Source organism: Rhea pennata, chromosome 3 (assembly GCF_028389875.1).
Source record: "Rhea pennata isolate bPtePen1 chromosome 3, bPtePen1.pri, whole genome shotgun sequence".
Taxonomy (NCBI): Eukaryota; Metazoa; Chordata; class Aves; order Rheiformes; family Rheidae; genus Rhea; species Rhea pennata.
This window is the reverse complement of record NC_084665.1, coordinates 64,412,164-64,436,274: the sequence shown is the minus strand read 5'-3', so window position 1 is coordinate 64,436,274 and position 24,111 is coordinate 64,412,164. Positions and strand designations below refer to the sequence as shown.

General features: G+C 41.7%; 1 protein-coding gene across 4 annotated transcripts in view; it reads right to left on the bottom strand.

Moving 5' to 3' along the window:
* The window catches only part of NHSL1 (NHS like 1), a 187,352-nt gene extending 163,697 nt beyond the window's left edge, over window positions 1–23,655 (bottom strand). For all 4 annotated transcript variants that reach the window (XM_062572479.1, XM_062572480.1, XM_062572481.1 and 1 more), the window contains exon 1: window positions 23,180–23,655. In XM_062572479.1, the coding sequence (XP_062428463.1) occupies window positions 23,180–23,546 (367 nt within the window). In that variant the 5' untranslated portion in view covers window positions 23,547–23,655. The remainder of the gene's footprint in view (window positions 1–23,179) is intronic.
* Window positions 23,656–24,111: the final 456 nt, after the last annotated feature.

Below are 24,111 nucleotides of genomic sequence, written 5' to 3'. Positions count from 1 at the left end.
AGAGGGAATGGGGGAAAAAGAGGGAATGGGGGAAAAAGAGGGAATGGGGGAAAAAGAGGGAATGGGGGAAAAAGAGGGAAAACCACAGGAGAGCAATAATTGTACACTGGTCAGTAAATAACTACCCACTATCAAAAACAATAAAAATGCTCTTACCAAGATGTCTATTATGTATCCTATGCTGTTAGATAAATTATATATATAGCCATGCGTACAGACACAGTAAAAGGAAAGTGTGCTAAGCAGTAACAATTTCCCCACCCCAAGGGTATTACAAAATGAGGCACCATGTGCACTTTACATAAAACGCAGCTAATTTTAAGGGGAAACCTTATTACAGCTAGAATGTTTCCTGAACAGGAGAGGTTTTTGAGGATCATCAATACTACAGGCAAAAGTACAGAACAAGTGAAAACAAGGTACAGATGTGTAAGGGGAAAAAAAGAATCAAGCAGGAAGAGGAAACTTGATCTTAGAGCAACAGCAGATGAGAAACCAAAGAATAGGGGGGAAAAAAAGGCATGGCCGAACAAGAAGAAAGCAGTCCTCCCATCCTAAAGCAGGGGAAGCAGGATTACAAACATTTTTAAAAGCCCCTTATTTCTAGCTAGACAAAATAGATTAAAAAAAAAGTATAGACTGAAATCTGTTCAGACATTAGGACAATGACATATATGGTTAGTGAATAATCTTCTAAAAACAAAAACAACTTTTCAATTCCTATGGAAGTAGACTCAAACAGGATGAGGAAATACCCTCCTGTCTACATATTTAGTATCCAAGAAGCATACATGCCTCTGGGCTCTGAACTCCAAAACAGCTGTTTTCTGCTACTGCAATGCAAGTCAGTCTGTTGTGTCAGGCTGAGCAGTTCAGTGACTCAGACTTTTCAAACCATTAGACATTTTTAATTACTGAGTTATAATACAGACTAACATTGAGCAAAACTGGTTTAATTTGCATTTAATTACAGCAGTAGATCAAGCCACACAGGTCTGGCACCAATTTCAATAGGTGAAACTGATGATACTTAAGGTGTGTGAGAGAGACAGGAATTTCAGCTAAGTGGAAACTCCAGCCCATACTGACAAAGATGGGAGATGGCAAGAGAGAGAGTAAGCATACCCTAGAGAAATGCAGGAAGGAAAGTTTTCCATTTTGACATGACAGAAACACTTGGAATCCAGAACCCAGAATTGGATAAACAAGAGTTTTGATTAATAATAGTTTGCATTATTGTTATTAACAAAAGATATGAAAAAGTCGTTGGATTAAAGCAGGAACAACCTTGGAGAGCAGACCAAAACCCATATTAACACAAACCAGTCAAGTGCCCTAACTCCTAGGCTACAAGGCCTAGGATGCTTCCTTCCTAACTTCTCCCTGACTGGTCCCATGGCATTAGCTTCAACGGGAGGGACAGAAAGCAATGCTCTCTCAGAGTAGCCCAGTGGCTAAAGTTTGTTATCTTGCCAGGCTTCAGTATGAAGAAACCACTTCATGAGAGGTACCTGTAGCTGGCGCTTAAAGAATTAGGAAATCAAAGAGGGAGGTATTAGGCATTCAGGGTTAGCTTGTAAGGTAAGTTTCTGCATAGCAAGTCTGAACTCAGGGCCCTGGGACCCTCCCAAGAACATGGACACACATACGTGTTTTTTCTGTAAGTAACGCCAACTAAAAAGCTCCTACCAGGTTCTTTTACTTCTCCACAGTTTTCTCAACCAGGATCAGCTCTCTGCTCACTTTGGTGCGGAATGAGCATGCACACTGGAGAAAAGGCAGAAGCTGTTCATGCAGGCATTGCTGGAACAAATGCACCATCGTGCCCCCAGCATATATATTATTGCTAGTCTGATAAAACTGACTTGCAATTCCTGCCACAAAGGTTTCCCTTGAATCAGGAGGCTGAGCTAACATTGCATCCTCCTGCATCTTTGCTAGAGCTGATCCAGGGCATCTGCAAGAATCACAGGAGGAAAGGAGACGCACTGCACGCAGCAGCAACTGCATCAGGTGTCACCCAATGGCAAATTTCCATGTGGCAGGCTGAGCTCACCTGACAACTAGCTCCCACCATCAAAGGGGCCATGCACATTCTTCTCCCTTCTCTTGGGCTCAGAATACATCTGGAAAAGCTCTGAAATATTTTAATGCTGCATTATACCTAATACTTCCCCCATGCAGACTGCATCAAACTCTTCTGGTAAGGTGTGACTGGTAAGGTATGACTGGACACATTGTACCAAGGAGTAAATTAGAAGTTCCACCAGATAAAACTTAATGAAACACCACAGAAGCTAGCTTGAAGTAAAAATCAGCTTAAAGTGCGTTGTAGTTTTATGCAGAGCACCATTCCAACACACGTACCTCAGCTGGCTCTTTCACTCTTGCATCATATCCAACAAGGAAGACCTGTTCCACAAATTAGGGTGTGAAATAATTATTCTGCTTGGGAACAAGCAGCTACCACATCCATTTTATGTTAGGTCAAAACAATAAGAGATGCAGTTAAAATACAAAACCCTCTCACAATCTCAGCACAAGTTGTGTTTGTTGAGTTAGGATTTTTAGAATAGCAATCGTATTATTTTGTTAGATCTTTGGATGCAGCTCTGCAGAAGCCATGGACACCACTGCAATAACACATCTCTCAGGCTTGTCTGGAGCTACCTGCCAGGGCCTCCCAGTGCAGGCTCCAACTTCTGCATTGCTGGACCATCTCCATAGTCTCTATGCTACTAAACTTTAGCAAGCAAACTGAAAAGCCATCAAAAAAAAATGTGTCTGGAAAATAAATAAATACATAAAAATAAGGCATCATAGGCAGAGGGAAGAAAGCAGAACAATTTTCAGAGCTTTCTGTTGATAAATACATAAACTAAAATAATCAAAGCACCTGTGCAGTAAGCAGCAGGCACAAACTGTATTTATCAGGCAATGAAAGTTAAAATCATTTGTATGAACGTGCAAGTCTTCCATGGCAACAAAAAAACCCCAGAAATTGTTAACAGTTGTTAACAGTTCTGCACGCTAAACCAGTGCCTCACTGTTTTTCTCCCTAGAATATTTGTCCTACTGGCTTATTTTCAAAAAAGGTATAATGACTAACAGATGCTACCGCATACAGGCCTCCACGAATGGCTGATTAACAGATGAAAGTTCACCAGATGTTTCCAGCTACAGTTAGATGAGCTGTTTGCTGCTCATCGACTGGTGAGAAAAGGGCATGAGCAGGCCAGCATCCACCCTCATCCCCACAGCAAAACTGTATGAAGTGGTACATGTTAAGCGGGATTTGGTGTTGAGATAAAGCCAACCAGGGGTACTCAGGCTTTGCAGGTGTTTACCTAACATAGGAGATCAGGCCACGTGTGCTCCCAGTAACAGGGCACTGGGAAGGAGGCTCGTAAAACTCAATTTGTAGTTTGCAAATTAATTTTTGAGTCAAAAATATTTAAGTATTTTCTTTTAAGGCAGCAGAGACAAGGAGAGAGTACTGTACTTTATTTTAAGCACTGAGAGAGAGGCAGGGGAACCTTATTAAAAAAAAAAAAAACAACCCCCTCCCCCTAAAACCCCACTATAGATACAATCTTAAAACAATAAATGACCGATGTAGCTAAAAATATATATATATATATAAAATCTTTTTTTAGATTAATACATTTGCAGACATACATGCAATTCTGTAACAGTGGTCCATCAACCCTTCAGTAGGAAAAAAAAAAATCCTGAACACACACACACACCTACCATTAACCACACTCCAGAGTCAACAATACTTCAGAACACTTTATGCAAAGACATTTAATAAAGAAAATGTAAGACCTTATATTTAAGTATTTCAGTATTTATTATATCCTTTGAGAGCACTTATTGGGAGTTGAACTAGGTACCAACTTGCACCAAAAGAACTACATCTGTTTTCACTTCACACTTTGTGTTAATTCTCAGCATATCTGCATGTGGACACTTATTTTGGAATAGGATACTTTCTCCAAAACGTTGCCACTGGCTTTGAAGAGGGGAGGGAAAGGGTATTGCCAGCACCAAGTGGCCATAAAGAGACTGAACACTGTCCAGTAAGGTACCAGCGCTGGTTCCTATTCAATGATTTTCTCTCAAGTGCCACTATAACCAGGGGTTGATCTAACTCATGTTAACTGGCAACCGCCCCAAATGGCAGCATCTGGCTGTGCTCGCTCAAATCAATCAATGCTTTTGCTTGCTAGGAGCTGCCAGATGCCCTACGCGTGCCCTGCGCGGCCTCCCCTCCAGTCAGCAATTTTACTCATCTTCCTCTAGAGGCCTGGTTGCGGTTCCTCTGGGTCATTTCTCCTTTTCTGAGTGTGCGCGTACGCACGCACGCACACACACAGCAAGACAAAACAGAGAAAAGTGAGTGAGTGACAGACTTGTTTTTAATTATTTACTTTCTACCTATACAAAACTACATGGAGATTAATGAATGCAAGTGCGGACTGAAGTCTCTCTCATCTGCGTAAAAAACAGGTGCAAGTTTCACAGCTTTAGAAACCTTAGTTCTGTATGACATTTGCTTCCCCTTTAGGGGATCAAGTCACAGACTATGAAGTCCACACCTCTTTTAAAGTACTGTCTCATACGGAGCTCTAGATTGGTGGAGCCACTACTATTTCATAGTTCCAACTTTTGTGATTTTTCCTCCCTTATTCTTTTGCATATTTAATCATCAGGTTCTAATATGGAGCAAACATAGACCAAGTAAAGCACTCCTTCAAGTAGCTTCTGGTCACTGGTCAAAAGACTCGTCTTCCCCAACAACAGGAAGGGCAGCACTCCCTTGCAGGATGGGCAGCTGGGGTGGGAATCCTAGAAAATACTGCACTACCTTCGCACACCAACAAGAATTGTCTTCTGTGCTTTAAAACACCTATAAAGCTCCATATGACCAGAAAGCATAGCTGGCTTGACAGAATTCAAGAAGTGGACCAACGAGTGATAGACAAACACAGAGCCCAACAGATGGGAACAAGACTACAGTAGTGAACATATCATGGAATAATCCAAGACTGTCAACAGCCTCATCATTAAAAGCTTGTTTTGCAGGTAATAACGCACGTGAACTACACGGGCAAGGTATGTACCAACTGCATACCTATCTGGATTAGAGATCTCGTATGTGTTCAGGTATGTTTTCCTTCACCACAACAAATGTTTTATTTTATTTACTTTGCGCCTAACTATTGGAACTGCTCATTCTACTCATCTCAAACACACAACAGGCCCACAAAGCAATGTCTTCCAAGTCAAAATACCAGTCTCAATGCCCCAGCACAAGAGGTAACCAGTCCCTTCCTTCCAACCACCTGAGAAAGGCTATGCACTTGCAACCTCCATTTCCAGCTGAGAGAAAGAAAAATCCTAACTTTTTCTGAGTTAAAGACTATTCTTAATACAGGTATCATGAACCTTGAAGTTTCATTTGAATTTTCTAAACATACTAGAAATTTTACATGTCCGTAATCATTTCCCTTTTTTTAAGTTGCAAGCAATACAACTACAGCACTATGCAAAATTTAGGACTACATGTAATCAAGAAAAGCTCATTATCATCCTACTACTGGAAAAAAAATCTGTACCAGGGTACTCAAAAATAGCATCGTATCATATAATCTGAAGTGTATTACAGCATATTTTCACATGCAGCAGTTAGAAATATGTGTACACCTTTCATTTTGGTATTGTTTTACTACTCAGCCTTAACATATTTTCTTCCAATAACTTTAACTTACATTCTGCCAGACGCACAAGGAACAATTTATAGCAAAGCCTTAAGTTTTTTAATCAGTGGGAGTTAAATCCAAGACCTTAAAAAACTCTAGACCCTGTCTTTATCTTAGGAACTATGTAAGATATTTTTCCCCATTAACACTTTCCAGACATAAAATTTGAAAAGCCACTACAGACATTTGCATCTACCATTCACATGCTTTTTAAGTGGGAATTCTTCAGAGATTCATATTACATAGACCAGCCAGGATAGGAATTTGAGAGCTATCATTAGGAATATCAAATACACATTTTCATCCAATTTACAATTTAAATTCAAAAAAGCATTTTACCCTTTCTCTCCACAGAAATCCTCAGACATACCTCATGAATTAACTTTGGTATGTATGTGTACATTATAATCCTAAACCAATTTCTGTGGTAAAAACAAACTTTGATTTGTTTGTAAGGGGTCATTAGAATTAATCAAAGTGAGGGTTTTTGAGGAAGGCTTTTAAGGATTCTTAAAGCAAAAGAAAAGATTTCAGCATGTGAATTAATCCACAGACTACTGAGAAGATGAGCAAGCTGGATTTGAAGGAGTTTAGCATTAGTCACAGTATTAGAGAGAGAGCATCTCTGGGCGCAGCATAGCAAAGCAGATGAGCAGGTAGTCCAAGAGAAAGTTTAGCACCATTCCAATACTTCTCACTAGAAAAGTGGTAATGTACTTCTTCAAGGCACCAAACTGGAATGTTATAATAATAACAAAAATACTGATTTCATATAATGTGTGATGAAAAACAATGCCTTATATTTTATCTATGGGACGCTACAAGGAAACCTTAAAATATTTTCCTTTACCACTAAAGTTGTCTTAATCATCACAATCACCTGAGTCTGTGAAATTCTAGGTGCTCCTATCCCCTCTCCTCAAGACCCGATGGATAGGTTTGGCTACAGATGTCCTATTCATCAAGGCCAATTCTATTATGCTGACCTTTACTTCTGTAATTGCTTCAAAAGAAGGAAATACAATTCTATTCAGATGAATTTGGATATATATTTACTTATCTACCTACATCATGATATCCACATATTGATCCATGCCATGGCTCAGCATGAGAAACATCAGTTGCCAAAGAAGGGCCACTCTTCTGTTAGAGAATTTTTTTTCTAAGGGAGAGGGAGATATTTTCATATAAAGGTTTCTTAGTTCTCTGTATATTAAATTACCAGTCCACTTTTTTGCATCCACTAATTCGGTAAATGAGTATTTCCAATTTCCAAACTCTGTATTTGTCTCTAAAATTCAAAAGAAGATCTCCAGCTTTCAGGTAAGCCTTAAATCAGTATATTAAAGGAGAGATCATGCTTACTATAAAAGCGTGCTGATCATAATTGGAAATCTTGTCAAGTTTCTGGCAACTGTGAGCTCTCACTCTAAGCGCCAGCAGTACTCATAGGATTTCACCCACCACATTTTAACTTTTGTTGATTTTTCATGTTTATTTTTTCTGTAATTCCCTTCAGCAAAACAAGTGACACTTTTACCCCTCCCCTTCATCCTTTTTTTTGTTGTTGTTGTTGTTTTTGTTTTACATACCAAAAAAAAAAACACATTGGCAATGGCATGACATAACATACAGTGAGACTCCAATTTGGCTGCACCATGGCTGCAGAGAACAAAACTGCACTAGTTCAATGGGAGCGACGGCTGTCTTACATACTAATTTTGTTTCTTTTCAATCCATCCTTTTCCACTGATGCCTTCTGTTCATCTAACCACTCTTTTTCCACTCACAGAAAAAGAAAAATAAATACAAAAACAATATCAACTGGATATGACAGCGCAGGTCGCGGCGATTCTCCACTTTCTGATCCCCAGACACGCGAGACCGAGGGCAGGAGCCCAGCGGCCCGCGTGGCCAGCCGGGCGTCCCGATGCAGCAGCACTCCTTCACCACCGCTATAAAGCGGTCCTGCTCTTACACCTTCCCCACTGCTAAGAGGGGTGTAAAGAGGGGCCTCTAGCAGGATATTAATACAGCTTGATTAAAAACACAAGGGCAATCCTTAGTTAGGAGGAACTTGTTTTCAAAGTTCAGTAGTCCAAAATCTGGTTTCAAAAGCACTGGATACACCACTACTCAAGGCTGCTCCTTCCCTGCAGATCATTCCCCCTTCTCCCCAAACACCCTGCCTCCCTCTTTATAACATTTCAGTGAAGAGTGAGGAGTGAACTGAGCAATCTGACTGCCAGTTTTGCCAAAGACAAACCTTTAAGAGTTAGAGCCACTGAAATAAAAGCAGAAAAGGTGGAGGGAGGCAGGGCTTTCCAAATGTATTAACAAAACAGCGATTAAAATAATGCAACATGATCCACAAACAAAAAGGTTTAAGGGGGACAGTGAACCTTCTTAAAACTAGGCCTGTTTTACATTTAAATATATGACTATAGTATAATAAAAACATGTTGCTTTACGCAAATAGAAGGTAGAAGGAATATGATATCATTTTCTATGCAACACATTTGCAAAATGGCAATCTAAAACAAGCACCTAATTAGGAAACGTTTGGAGAGGATAACACCTCCTCTCCCCCCCTTTCCACCAAACCCAAACAAATGAGAAAACCTTACCCACACAATTTTCTTCTCTTTCGCACCTCCTCTCTAGCATAAACACATTCCTGAAGAGCCAACCTCAGCATTTTTAACTCCTTCAGAAGGAGACGTGCTCTTCTGGGAAGACACTGCCTCAACCTAACTAGGGCCCAACCCCTAAGGATGTAGGCAGGGGGAAGAGAGCTTCAATATTACAACCCATCCATCAACCACTTCTGTAAAGCTCTTTTGTTCCAAGTTCATGCTTAGCAACTCACGGTCAAAAACTGATGGTGGAAAATGCAAATCCTAAGTCAACCCAAACTTTTACCCCTCCTTGTCTTCTTAACGTTAAACACAAACAAACTCTTAAGAAGAGATTTGTACCATTGAGTCTCTTTTATATAAAAATGTATATAAAGGAATATTATCAACTTCAAAATGACTGCAGATTAAGTTTTTGAGTTATGTTGCTAAAGATCAAAATTAGAAAAACAAAATCAGAATATATACACTTAGGATAGACTACTTTGTTTTTCTTACAATTTGGACAACTGAAGTCAATTAGTGGTTTTCATTTGTACTTATCTAGTGACAAAATGTTTGACTGCAAACATCACAGGGAAAACTAACTGCTTTTTTTTTAAAAAAAAAAACACAAAACAAAACTTTCCCCCTAGGAGGGGGGCAGGGGAAAGTCTATTAGCTTTTGGCCTTGAGAAATCCTGGATCAGATGTGGGTGGCCTTAATGAAGAAGAAGAAAAAATAGCTATAACTAATATAAAAGCAAGAGCTTCATAGTGGTAGAGAAAACGGGATTTATTACAATGGCTGTAACTATTCTCCTTAGATATGCAACAAGAAGAAAAAAAAGATTCATTATGCTCATATATTAAAGGCCAGACTTTTCAATGAACCCTGTTCTTGTAAGGTTCCACAGCAGAAAGCAACAGAGGTGCCAAATACCTGAAATTATGAGGTTATCAAATGCACATTCCCAGAGGTACTGTGACAAAGTCAATTCACATGTGCAATAGAAAGAGCCTGCAAGAGAAGAGAACTCTGACACAAAACTGTGAGCTAGGATTTAAATCTCTCAATTTTAGGATGACCTGGTAGTCTTTTGAACTCACATCTCAAAACTTTTTAAGGCTGTATCCCAAGAATGTACATGTAACATCTTTTATGTGGGGAGACAGTCCCCTCTGAGAGGTTTAAATATGGTTCTATCAAATGCCAGTTTGGCTTCCTCCATGTGAATTTGAATGCTTTAACTAGAGTTTATGAACTTTCCTTGGAAAGAAACATACAATAATAGTTTATCATCTATGCATGTAAGTATTAGGTTGTGTAAAATTCCCGATAATCATAGAGTCTAACAAAAACATCTTTATACAAATGATTTTTCTCCAAAAGCTTCTATTTAGCCCCTAAATCAGAGGTTTCATTTAAAGCACCACCATGTGTAGAAGGTGCTGCCAATTAATTCTGCCTAAAAGGATGGTTACTTAGGGAAAGCATAAGGAAATGTGTTAATACTACTTTATGAGATAAAATACTGCTGTGGATGACAAGAAAGATGTTTTCCGTATTTCTCACTGGAGTTCACTTGTCTGTCTCAAGCAATATGAAGAACAGAACTATGTGATAACCTCCTTCTAACTTGCTGAATAAAGCTCCCAGAGACTAGCAAAAAAGGAGGGGGGGAGGGGTATGGTGTTAACATGACCCAGATCCTAGGCAGTTCCCCCCCCAAAAAAAAACAAACAAACAAAAAAACAACAACAAAAAAAAAAACACTAGCCAAGAATCTTTGTCAGAATTTCAAAGGGAAGCTGGCGCTGAAATTCTTAAGCATTCAGAAGGGTTGTTCAGAACTCTTCTTCTTCTTGTAAATGCTGCATATTTTTCATTGTTAGAGATACTGTCAGAAATGTCTCTTAGGTACGACTCGGGAAACAGTCTCCACTTTCTCTCTCTCTGATATCATCAGTTTATTGCATTGTCTTCCGACAGAAGTAGTAAATACTTTTGTTGAGACCATTAAAGTTCTTCCAAAAAAACCTTGCAAGATTAGATGCCCTCAAGTAAATAATTATGTGATCTTTGGCTGCCAACTTTGTTACCTGGTTAACCAATACCTTTCTTTATCTATCCTTTTTCAGATATATGTGCTAAAACATTTACCAAAGGCTGCAAAGTACCCCAGCTGTCCTGGTCAGGTTGTCCATCTTGGGTGCAATACCAAACAATTAGCATCCGTCTCAGATAACCTTCTGGTAAGGGAGAGTGCATCAGTATTCCTACTTATAATGCTTTGACTTATCTACTGGTAAATCCAGTGTTGGGTTTCCAGTATGTCAGACACATGGACACACTGGAACAAGTTCAGCAAAGGGGCACAGAGGTGATTATGAGATTGGAGAATCTGAAGTACAAGGAGAGACTGAGAGAGCTGGGATTGGTTAGCCTGGAGAAGAGAAGGTTCAGGGAAGATCTTATCAATGTGTACAAATGATGGGGGCGGGGGGACTGAGCCAGATTCTTAGTGACACTCAGTGCCAGGACAAGAGGAAATGGGCAAAAGCACATAAATACATGAAATTCCATTTAAACCTAAGATAAACCATTTTTGCTGCAAAGGTAGGAAGACACTGGAGCAGCCTGCTCCAGTCTCATTGAGCATCTCATTGGAGATGCTCAAAACCCGACTGGACCTGGCCCTGAGCAACCTGTTCTTGGTGACCCTGCTGGAAGCAGGGCAGTTGGACTAGAAATCATCTGGCGATGCCTTCCCACCTCAGTGGCTCTGATTTCCATGACCATGAGAACACCTGAGAATGTCTACCCTTTCAGTTGCAGAGCTCTTGATATACAATGTCTGTCAAGCAGCCTTAAGAACTTTTCCTGGAGAAGTTTTATTCCATCAAAACTCACACAGTCACAGTTTTAAGAGTGGCCATTGCGGGGGGAGGGGGGAGAAAAAAAAAAGCACTACAGCAAATGACATAAGGTTCAAGCATGTTTAATAAAACCTAGTAACCAGAGACTGCTCTAACATTGACTGAGATAATGCAGGACTCTAGTCAGTTCTAGGTGTAGCTACAAATTTTCCTAACCAAACCAACTATTTGATGGGCTCTGCCCTTTCTCAGCCAGTCATTTTTATGATTTGGTATTTCTGTTAAATATTCAGATACTCTTCAAGTTGCCCTGGTAAGCTCAAATTTTCATTAGAACTCTATCCAGGCTTTCTTTTTTTTTTTTTTTAGAATTAAGTTTATTTATATTTTATAAACCATTCATAATAATATAAATTTTAAAAACTGTATATTTATAGACACAGCTAGTGACAAATACTCTTGAGCACAAAATATGGGAAATTGGCATGAGTTCGAATGAAGACAAGTTTTTGTCTATCACAGGCTAATTCACCCTTCTATCAGTTGCATCACTCAATAAGTTTAAATCATTTAAATATTTTCTGTATTAAGCTGCAGCACATTATTTGCACGCATAAAGCCAGATCATATACCCTTTGCACTACTGTTTGCCAGCTGCAGCCCTTTTCAGACTGCAGCAAGTTTCAGATTTTGTCGGTAAGGTTCTTAGCAGTAACAAAATGGTTAGTAAAGAAAAAGCTACCACATTTTGCGTGTTGGGAAAAAGGGAAGGGAGAGGAAAACATCTCTGTTAGAACAACAGGGTCAGAACAACATGTCACTAAAAGCACTCCCTCCCATACTGCACACCACGCTTCTCAGAGGGGACATCACACATTACAAAATGCAAGCCAAACTCAGCAATGCGTGGGAGCACGCACGATAATAAGTATTACAGATGGTTTTGGTCTTCATTACCATCAAGTAGACACAATGTCTCTGTAATAGATATGGAAGAAACAGAGGCTTTTGTAATATGACAATTAAAAAACACCAAGAGCTCCATGTTTTTGTGGTATTCTTCCCCTCAGGCAAACACTCAGAGGATTTCTAATTACCTGTTCTTCCTCTAGACCTCAAGAAGGCCCATAACTATTGTGAAACTTTGGTTTCTTCAACACAAATTTCTTCAAACCACACTTACCTAAACCACCATCATCTTGCTTGACCTGAGTGGGTTAAGACTAGACTCTCCTGGGGCAGACAGAGCCATATTGCTCAGCTGAATCTGTGCTGTGGCTGTGCTAAATAAATGCTTTCTCATGTTTTAAGCAAACCTGCGATCAGAAGGAGGCCCACACTGCTCTTAGTGTTTCCTTCAGGACAAGCCAGCACAGCCTCCCTTCTCCTCGTGTCCTAGGCTTCTTGCTGAACTGCAGCCTTGTCCTACTGCTGACCACTATGAGAAGGCAGGGGAAGGCAGGCTCACGTTCACCTCTTTCTCCAGCTTTACTACCTTTCCTGAAGGCAAGATTTATCATTATAGAGTACGATAATACTGCATATTATGTATTCTAATTATTATATAACTCTAACTGAATAAAATTACAAAATTGATGATAATCTATTTACATTCAAATCATCATTAAGATCCCTGCTTTCCTCCTCCCCAAGAGGAGGCTGGCCAGCGCTCTAGGTAAACCCGATACGACGCTGTCTGGGATTTTGGCCAGTTTGGCGGTGGGGCCACTCTGAGTCCGCACTGCCCAAGCCGAGCCGGGCACAGCTGCAGTCCGGCGGGGTCAGAGCCCCCCGGGACTGCTCCCGGCGGGGACCGGGCCGGCACAGCCTGCCCAACAGGACCTGCCCAACAGGACCGCGCACGCTGCCCGAGGCAAGGTTAACACCCAGAGATACGGGGAAGGCAGCTGGCCTTCTGAAGAGTGGTTGCTATACCAGTTTCCTCCATCTCGCCTTTCATCAGACTCCCAAACACAACTGTCACAAAACCCTTCTATTCTATCACTCTTCTATTTCCCACCTTATCTGTTCAGCCTTACAAACATCTTTTCATGATAAACATCATGTTTACACCATAATACCCTTGATTTTATATGCACATGCTATTAAAAAAATCTAGCAGGAGGAAGCATACAATAGCTAACTACTATCATTTCATTAGAATGAATAAATGATTTCATACAAAGAACAAGATTTAAGAAAACTCTGAAGTAACACACCAGGGCATGTTATGAACATTACCATATTTTAACTGTCTTTCTTCCTCATACCATAAGGAACAAACTTGTTAAATCTCATATTTAAAACGTTGAAATTTCTGGATACACTATGTCTTTTCCTACCTCACAAAACAGGGCTTCTACCTTTCCAGCATTACAAATCAAAAATAGTATAAAAGTGACTATAACAATAATGCAATGAACATATTAACTATACATATTAATGTACATATTAACTATATATCTCAATCTTACAGTTTATACTTATTTCCAGAAAATATTGGCTTCTTAGACTTCTGTAAAGAAACATTTTTGGTATCAAATACATATTTTGGCAGAAGAAAACACTGAAAAATGGATGGGAATTGGAGAAAAAATATTTTCTTTGCAACATGTCCAGAACAAGTTAGAGGGAAAAAAAAAAAAAAAAAAAAAAAAAGTCTTGCCGTATAATCGAATTTTGCTGTTCTTATATTCAATCTGCATTAAAAATCAAGTACTACAGCTAACAAAAAATATATTTTACATAAATTTTGTAAGAGGTTGTTCCTGTTTCCTGGTAGTTGGCTTCTCTTTTCTAATTCAAAAGGATTTTAACGATCTCTAAGGAGCACGTGGCTAGCAATATTCTAAGGTTTTATTTTTAACATCTAAAGATATTCCATTAGCCAAACATCACTTGGTTTTTCAAGGCATTCAAGCAGATTCATCTATATATTGAAAAGGAAGGGAAAGCCAACACCATTCACTTGGGAGCTCCTTCCTCCCATACAACGGGAACAAAAGGTGCCACCAGAGATAACCTACAAAGCAGTTCTCTCAAGCCCTGCTGAGCTTCCTATAAGCAAACTCCATCTGTTGCCAAAAGCCAAAACTAGCCAACATAGCAAACAGAAGACAGATGTCCGATTGCCAGGAGAAAGATTAAGCTTGCTTTCTTATTCAAAGGAACGGTTGAGAAAGCTTACCAATGTAAGAACAACTAAACCTAGAATAATATATTTAAACTAGGGAGTAGCAATACTTATCCCATAACTTAGAAGCTGATGAGAGCTCTTCTTTAGCCTGCAGTTTGATTATATAAAAAGGAAAAAAGAAAAGTGGGACAAGTAAGGAGAAAAAAAAGAGCATTCAAGTACAACATATTACCATTCAGAACAGTCTAGAGAAGTTGTTTGTTTTCATTTTCTACTTGACAATTCAACCAGGTGAGAGGAAAAAAAAAATCACATTGTCATTATTTCTCTATATGCTTAGAATCTGCCTTTCACAGTTTTTCAATTATGATTTAAGTTAGGAAGTAAATATTTATTGCTAGTACAAAAATACAGTCGCTCAATTCTTCAGATACAGCAAACATCTATAGTTCCAATTTACTATCTATGATAGTCATACTCTCTAAAGAGTAGGACCTGAATCAATTAAAAAACCTAAACTCTTAGCTGAATCATAATTTGCCTGGACAGACTCCAGTTAGTCCAAGCCTAACTATGTAGAAGGAAAGATTCACAAACCCAATAAACTGACATAACGGATCTACCAGTTCTCAAGACAGTACCTTTCAGATTAAAATAAACTTGCTGCTGACATGTAGAATAGGAAAACTGAACCTACTAGAATGTTTAAATATGCTTTAAGTTCAAAAATCATAAATCTGACTCACAGATCCAAGTTAAAATGAATTCCTTTGAGTTTTACATTTCACTTAATACTTGGATAGTCTCACTTCTATCACTGTAACCAGTGCAAATGTTTTTGCTCTTGGTTTTACCAATTTTTGTGGCAGCCTGAAAGGAGAAAAAGCAACAGCAGATGAACAAAATCCATTTGTTATTACCAAGATCTTTGCAAACTCTGTACTATAGCAAATTTCTGAGCCCCAAAGCTTGCTGCATAACAAGAGACTTGGACTTCCGAAGAGATTAACTTCGTTGGAATATAGCTTTCAAATCATGTATCTTTTAAATGCTTGAAAACTGGCACAGTGACTGCTTTATTCATTCAAGGGACAAATTGAGATGGCATCAAGAGTATTACTACAGTGCATGAAAGGAAGAGGCAACAGGACAGCGAAGTTGTCGTGAGAAAGCAAGGAGCCCCGTAAATCTTCATCCCACTGGCAGCTGCTCCTCTTCCCTCCCAGATTTTGCCAACTAGCAGATGTGCAGAATAATGTACTTAAACAAGGAAGGAGAGATGCCCGAGGCCAGTTTTATCAGGCATCATACGGGCAGCAAGGAGCAGAGCAGACAGCACAAACTGTTATGCAGCCAGGGCGAGCACAAGGACCTGGAGCGGAGAGGAGGCAGGCCAGAGCGCACAGTACGCAAGGGGTGGGAAGCCCAGACTACCAAAGAGAAGGAAGAGCAGGAGGCAGAAGAATAAAAAATAAAAAACAGGCCTTAACTTGAAAAGTGAATATAACCAGTGGCTCTCATGGGGAAATTACCAAGAAGAATTATAGCAAGATAATTCCTCTACACTGACTCTCTTTGCAGGCACGACAATTCTGCTTTGGGATTTCAAAGTGACATAAACTAAAGCACATTAAGCAGGATCTTAAACATTCATATTCTAACTCTTCATAATTCTCATAAAGTGTAGCAAAATCTCATATGTACAATGCTGATTAAAGGACAAGAGACCAATAAATAAATAAAAACAACCTACCATATAACACTATAAATCACAGATGACCAAAAAAAAAAAAAAAAAAATACAGCCTGAAGGTAGAAGTAGCCCTGCCCAAATAAAACTGTACTATATAAATACAAAAAACTTGCAAAGTCCACCCACATTAATCTATGCTTAACCTACAGGTATAAAGATATTTTTTCTCAAGTGGCATGTCATCCATCCAGTCTCTTAGGAAACCACCATCCAATCAGCAGGTTTCGTATCAAACCTACACCCATGAACAATATATAATTACCATGTTCAGCTGATCTTGTTAACTGTTACAGCGGACAACTTTGATCTTGTCTTCTGATAACTAGGTTAGGACCACAAAAGAAGCAGGGACTTTGCATAATTGCCAACCCTTTCAAAGTGCATTTTTTGATTCACCCTATTTCTCAGTTTCCTCTTCTATTTGTATTGCACTAGCACTAGCTTCTCAGAAGAGGCAGTCAAAGCAACTTTGGAAATACAGGAATCAAAAAAAAAAAAAAATCAAGCAATCAAGCATAAACTAACATACTTCTACCTCTCACCGCACTTTTTCCCTCAAGGCAAAAGATACATGGTGGCTCCACAATCACCTAACACAAAAATACACAGCAACCCAACTATCACATCGCTGAGGACAACCTCACACAAAGCTTGTGCAAAAAGGTCCTCCGGACAACGTGATGTAAATGAAGGCTGATCATTAGAACAACTAGATCATTTCTTTGTATGCTTTTAGCACTTTAGCCTACTATGATACAGAGCAAGCTTCAGTAAATCACTACTTTGGCTACCTGTTACACAATTCACACCACTACAACGGTTGTTCTAGGTAACACACCCTTATTATATTTATTTGAACATGCAGAGAATAAAGAGATAAGGAGGAAATGGAGATTTCACCCAGAAACGTGGCAAAGCCCAAGCATTATACTGGTGAATCCGGCCTTGGCTACGTAAGTTGCAGCATCCCACTGCTGCTGGCAGCCAGCACCAAATGCTTTAGGGGAAGGAGCAGGAATCAGCAAGCACATGTGGACTAATCTGCTTCCTATCCCCCTTGAAAACTTTATTTCAGTCTCCACTAGTTGAAGTTGGTTTAAACTCCAAGGCAGAGGTTTTGAGGAATTTCAGTGGCTTCCAGTATGTTGTTTTATGTTTGCTAATAAGTTCACCCCAAAAATACCTCTTTTGCAGGAGCTTCATATTAGCAGCTTAGGAAAGTAGCCCACAAGACCAAGATTACTAGCTCTCACTGAACCAAGCCGAGATTGTGCCAATACTAATAAGAAGAGAAACTTCTAACAGCATTTTATTGTATCCTAAAATATCTAAGAATGTTCAAAATAGATCCAAATTATAAACAACTAAATACAGTATGTTTAATTCATTAACTACCTCTCCTAAACACTGTTTTCCTGAATGATCAAGCCAGTCATAAGATCTAGGGAAATAAATGTTCCTAGGTGTTGTATAATAGGTTCTGAGCAACATACAAAGAGGCTCTAAATTTGAGCCAAAGAGTGTCAACCGCTTTCAAAACAGTGAGCCAAATCCTCATCAAACTGAATTCAACTGGAGCACTGCCATTCAGCAGGACAGTGAGTTGGCCCACTGTGCCCATGGGAAATCTTTTTCTAACTCAGGCTTTCTTCCTGCTCATTTCAAATGAAATCTCCTTTGGGTCAGGTTGAATTTCCACAGATAATTAGTCTTGCACTAGCTAAATAAAGCTTGGGTTATATTGCTCCTGAGCAGCAATCTGAATAATTACAAACAAGGTAAAAGAGAAAATTTCTTCTTCTTCTTCCCCCCCCCTTTTTTTTTCCCTCCCCTCCTAGGGAAATTTAGCAATTAACTGTTTAATGTGATTTTAACTTCACTGCTGAATCTTAAACAGCAACAGACAGGAGAGAAGTGCCATAGCGGGTGGTCACCTGAAGCAGCCAGCAAGTATCATAGCTGAATTATAGCTCCCACATACTATTGGAACAGATTTTTTTACATTTTTTCCTAGACTGCACACCTTTCGTTTTTAAGGAGGGTTTCTTTTTGTTAATACAAGATGACATATCTCGTACAATCTTTCCTTACACCAGAAGCTAGAGAAAGCCCGGCAAGTGAGCCAGACGGTTCATCCCCTGCCACTGCTGAGACTGTCTTGAATAATGTTCACTTTTGGTGGTGAGGGATGGAGGAGGGGTTTCCCTAGGAATAAGCTGAATAAAGCTTCCTGTTCAGCTAGAGCAGGAAATGTGTTCCAGCACTGCCTTACACACAAAGAGTGGAAAATACTTACTAAACAAAATAGCAGGAGATGAAGTGCAAACTGGACTGTCCTCACATCATGCAGATGAACAGAAAGCCATCTGCCCCATCCCCCAAGCTCGCTTTGATAAGCATGCTTGAACTTGGAAAAATATATACCTATGTATAGATATGTTCTGCATGATGCTGCGCCTTTAAAAGCAAACCCTGAAGGATTTTAAACAACAATATTTAGGAGGTAGCATTTCCTCCTTCCCACAGGATCAGTTGCTTGTTGTTATAGTAGGAGGTTCAACAGGCCAAATTCTTACTATTGGAGACACTGATTCAGAAATTGTGGTTGGGTTCACCTGCCAGCATTTCTCAAACATCTCCTCAGAAAGACCAAAAGTCGATTGCATGGAAGAGAGCAGGGAGAGCCTTCCAGTCTGTCAAACCATCAGGATTCACTGAAAAGAACAGTAACATTTGTTTTTGCACAATTTTTTGCACAAATACCTGCTGACTGTGAAAGAGGAATATTAATAGAAAAAGTGTCTCCTTTACTCTACAAAAATGATGACTATTCAGGGCCTCACAGCATTTCCAAGAGCTGCCTTGCAATTCCCGCGAGGTGCTCGGCTGCCATCATTCACCTTTTGATGCGCCCTGATCACTTCAAAGAGGCATTTATCCTCACCCACCCTGACGCTTAAGAGCTAAAAGCAAAGAAATTATGTCACTTAATGCTAGGTCACAGATACAGGTGCACAGTGTCTGGGAGATGAGAAGCTGTTAGGCAAGTTCTGCGGTGTAAGCTGTTACAGCAGTAACAACACACCATGCAAAGCAGACCAATGCACCTAGGCTTAATGAAAACTTGATGAAAGAATGTTAAAAATCTACTTAATCTAATTAATTCCCTAGAAGTGGCTACTTCAGTTAAACTAAGTTCACAAGTACTACACTAGTACTTAAATTTTTATAAATCACCTTGAGACATTAGTGCCTCCCACCACAAGTTATAAAACCAGTCATCAGCCCCACAGAGACAAGTCTCATGTTTTAATGTCCCTTCTTGCAGCACAACACCCTGGTCATCGTGAAAAACTCAAATAAGCCTTAAAAAAAACATTTTATCAAATGGCTTTAACATATCCTTAAATTAAAACAATCAACAAAAAAAATCAAGTGCAAGTGTCTAAGTTGGAGGACATGCACAGTGGGTACCCCATCACCAGAAACAAAGCTCTTAAGTCAAACCAAGAGTCAAACCTTGCCAGTGAAACCCACCTGGGGTTTCACCTGGGATGCTGGGAACGATTGCTAAGATCGCATACAACTGATAGCTACCTTCAATATCCTGAAGCATGCATGAAGCTAGACTACAGCATGTGAGGCATGTTTCAGAAACGCAGTAGAAAAGCAAGCCTCCCAGTTGAAGGACATAACAGAAATCCAACCAGTCTCAGTAAGTGAGAAAAATCCCCCCTTTCTAAGGGCTGCAAATGTGTAAAGCCTACTGCAACACAGAACATTATTAACCAACTTGTGAAAACTGAAAGTTCTTGGGCACATGGTGAAATGACTGGATGAACTTAACTAATACATTCAATTCACTGAATGGTAACAAAGAATATATAACAGAAGAGAAACAACTGGAATCTTTCAAGATCTATTTAACTACTAGTACTCTTATTTATTTAATATACATACACATGATAGCAACATCTAGGGGCACATTGGCCCAGCACACATGTAAGAACACACTGTACGGCCAGACAGTTCATGACCGTGTAAATAATGACTAATTGCAGGCAAAGAGATTTGTAGCATCTTCATTCCCTCTTCACACGTCCACCTTAGTATAGTGATGAACAAACTATAACAGACTGTCAGCTATCTGAAAGACACCCTGTGGAAACTGTATTTTGAAATAAAATGATAATTCTCACCAAAACACCTCACATTTTCAAAGTACATACTTTCCCAAGCACCGGGAACATAGTTTCATGCATTAGCTGCTTGTCCACAGTTACTTCATAAAAAGTGGCTGGGACCGAGGCTTGCCGGTCCTTGTCTGGTCCATCTCATATAAGATCATGCTGCAATCACAAAAAATCATCCTAAAATCTTCAGTTCCAAGAGGCAACTACTCTCTGGACCCCACCAAGCACCACAAACCGTTTATTCATATAGAAATCATCCACGATTTGAAAAGCAGGTGTACAATGCCCATATATCCTCGACAGCCAGACCAAAACATGTATGCCATCAGGTGCCATATCATTCAAGAAGGATCTGTTCACCACAACAGATGCCCAATTTTCCAATATTTTTTCCCCAACAAGTGTTTACAAGCAATGGGAATTTGTTAAATCAGAAAGAAATTTAGATAGTTTACAATCCTTGTTCCTCTCGGAATCCTCTCCAGCGATTTCCCCTGGGAAGCTTCTGTATCTTCAGAAACAAGAAAAGAAAAAAAAAACCCCACTTTGTCACTGTTCCCAAAGCCAGCATAATTGAACTATTCTATTTGTTTTAAACATATTTATCTTCAATGCCAGTAACATGGTTAAACTTGCAGACAAGCCTTGACAGCTTCCATTATGGATGAGTTCATGATGTTAACTACAACTGATCATCACACCCAGTCTCACTGGCCAGATTACAATATGAAGAAAGCATGTAACAAGAGAATTTACACAACATAGTGTGCAACTTAGTGTCAACATGGTTAGCTTGAATATCAATTCTTTATGTCATGTAGCCAAGTTAAAATAATCTTGCTTTACAAGAAGGCTCTTTCATACAATTAAAAAAAAGATCAGAAATATATCATCCATTCATTAGAACTCAATGGCTTTAATAAACGTGATTTTTTAAAAATAGTAAACTAAATATCAGCAACAGCAATGCAACTGCTAAAAAAACAAAATGAAATTTGACAACAGTGATGCTAATCACCAAAGAATTTAAAACCAAATGGAGAAAACCAAACAGAAGAACTGCATCTAGTTTTCGGAATTGCAATGACAAGAGCAAAATCCATCAAATTGAAAATAAAAACAGGCTGAGCTCAAAGAACTGAGTTATAATGAAAAATGTTTATATAGTAAATATATAACTTTGGCCAAATGGTGATAAAGAGAAAATACCGTAATCAAATTTCTGACATGCATAAAATTTCAGAGTTTGCAGAGTGCTTTATACCAGGACATCAGTGCAATACAGCACCATACTACAAATATTCCTACTTTTCCCACACCTGCGCAAGTCAGCCTTTAAACTAACATAACTACACTGGGGAAAAAAAAAAAAAAAAAAAAAAAAAAAAAAAAGATATACCTGTTCTGGTAAAGAAGAGAAGTTACTTCAGTTTGTCAGTATTACAAACAAACAAACAAACAAAAAAAGGATATCACAACCACTAGCCTAGCACTTAGGAACCACAGAAGTAGCTTTTCAGTAAGAGTGATGACAATTTTTTCCTTTGAGGAAGACAAAAAACTCATCTCTGAAGTGTATCATAAGAAATAATTCTCAGTGCAATGGACATTTTCGCTGGATCCATCTGTGAAAGACCTTCATAATCAGTTTTGCTCCTAAGTATACCATATATGAAGCGGACTTTCTACTTCCACTTAGAAGAAAACTATCAATGGTCTTAGAGCAGCAGTACTACTTCGGCTAGCCTTGCACTACACAGTGCTACCGCAGAAGTAGCGATGCAGTTCTTCAGATTTGCGAGCGCTCCAAACACTAAGGAAGCTAAGCTGATGCTGAAGCCGTCTTTCACTTGCTCTGTGGAGAGCCAAGGCAAACACAAATAAGACTACATGTAGCAGATACAGTTTTTACATGAACCTTCCTCCAAAGTTGGATAAAGCTTGGAAAAGACTTGTTCTACAGCTCCATGGAGCTGCAGAGCTTTCCACAACCAGGCGCTTCTGAGGGCTGGTTTACAGGCTGCAACAGGAACTTCACCGAAACTTCCCCGAACTGCCGCTAGTGAAGTATCCACGGCCAAACCGGGACCCCAGCCGCTCGTGCCACGCACGAAGTCACAGCTACAGACCGGGGATCGGTCCGGACTCGTGAGAGCAGCGCTGGAGAACTGCGGGATACAGCAATAGCTGCAGGCTACGCTCAGGTTCCTGCTTACCGGGGTCTTCCCATGCACATACAAGAGGGTTGGCCAGGCGTGTGGGCTCAACTGCCAGGAGCGCAAAACCCAGGATTCAAAACCCAGCATAAGCCTGGCATAAACATACCGGCGACCCCCCCCGCTCCCCCCAGGGGTCACCGTGCTGCGTCCCAGCCGCGATCTCCTGGTGCTGGAGGTGCTGAGAACCAGCCGCCCGCCCCCAGCCCTGCAGCCCCCTCAGCCCTGCCTGCGGCCCCCTCTCTCCGGGGGTCTCCCGGTGCCAGGACAGAGGCACCGCAAAACCAGCAGCGGCCGCAGCCCCGCGGGGACGGGGCCGCAGCCGAGCGAGAAGGCAGCCCCCGCGGGGAGCCGCGCCACGCCGACGAGCGGGCGCGCGGGGAGGCCCCGCGGCGCGGACCACTCTGTTTGGGGTGTTTTGCTTTGTTTTGTTTTGTTTCCTCCTTCCCCGAGCGCGGCAGGCGCCGCGGCTCCGCCCGCCCCGGCGCCCGCCACCTCCCGCCGCGCCGAGAGCCGCCCCGGGCGCGCCGCCGCGGTCCCGCCGCCCCCCCGTCCCCCCTCACACAGCGACACGTGCCGCGGGGAGCCCGGGGAGGGGGTGCGGGGTATTAATCCACTCACGGATTTTGACTTTGCGGTGGTCGAGGCGGGCGAGGAGCGCCTCGAGGGTGCCGAGGCGGCGCTGGAGCCGGGCGCTGCGCTGGCACAGCGAGTCCGCCTCGCCGAGGATCCCGCCGAAGATGTCGCCGGCGCAGCGGGAGAGGTCGGAGAGCTGCATGAGCAGCGACACCAGCGCGTACGAGCTGACCTGCTCCAGCGCGCTGAAGAGCGGCACCGCGCCGCGGCGGCGCCCGCCGCCCCCCTCCGCCGCCGCCGCTTTGTCCCCCTGCGCCGGGCCGCCCCGCTCCGCGCCCGCGGCGCCATCCCCGCCGGCCTCCTCCAACCTGCACAGCTTCAGCGGCTCCAGGGTCCGCAGGGGGAAAGGCATCGCGGCCGGGCAAGGAGGGCGAGGCAGGGCAAGGCAAGGCAAGGCAGCGCGGGGTGGGGGCGAGCTAGGCGTCCCCGGCGCTAAGAGTCTTCATCCGCAAAGCGGCGGTGGTGACAGAAGTTCAGAAGGAGAGAGGCAGGGCGACAACAAATGAATCAAGGCGGGCGCTGAGCTCGCCGGGGCCGGGGGGGAGCCGCCGCCGCCGCCCATGTGCGGGCGCGGCCGGGGCCGGGGCCGGGGCCGGGGCCGGAGCCGGAGCCGGAGCCGGGCGGCCGCAGCGGCAGCACCGCCGCTCGGCGCGGCGGTTCCTGGCGGCCGGCAGGCAGGAAAGAGCCCGGCTTTCTCTCCCCGAAGTGGAGATGGGGGGAGGAGGAAGCGTGGGAGGGGGCTGAAGCGCCCTGGATACAGCCACAAAGAAGGGAAGGCAGCCAGGGGGAGAAGGGGGGGGGGGGGGGGGGGGGGAGGAGAAGCAGGAGGAGGAGGAGGAGGGAAGAGGAGAGAAAAGCCCAGAGCAACCCCACCTGGGGAACCCCGCGCTGGGGCAGGCACTTTTCTGAGCGCACCA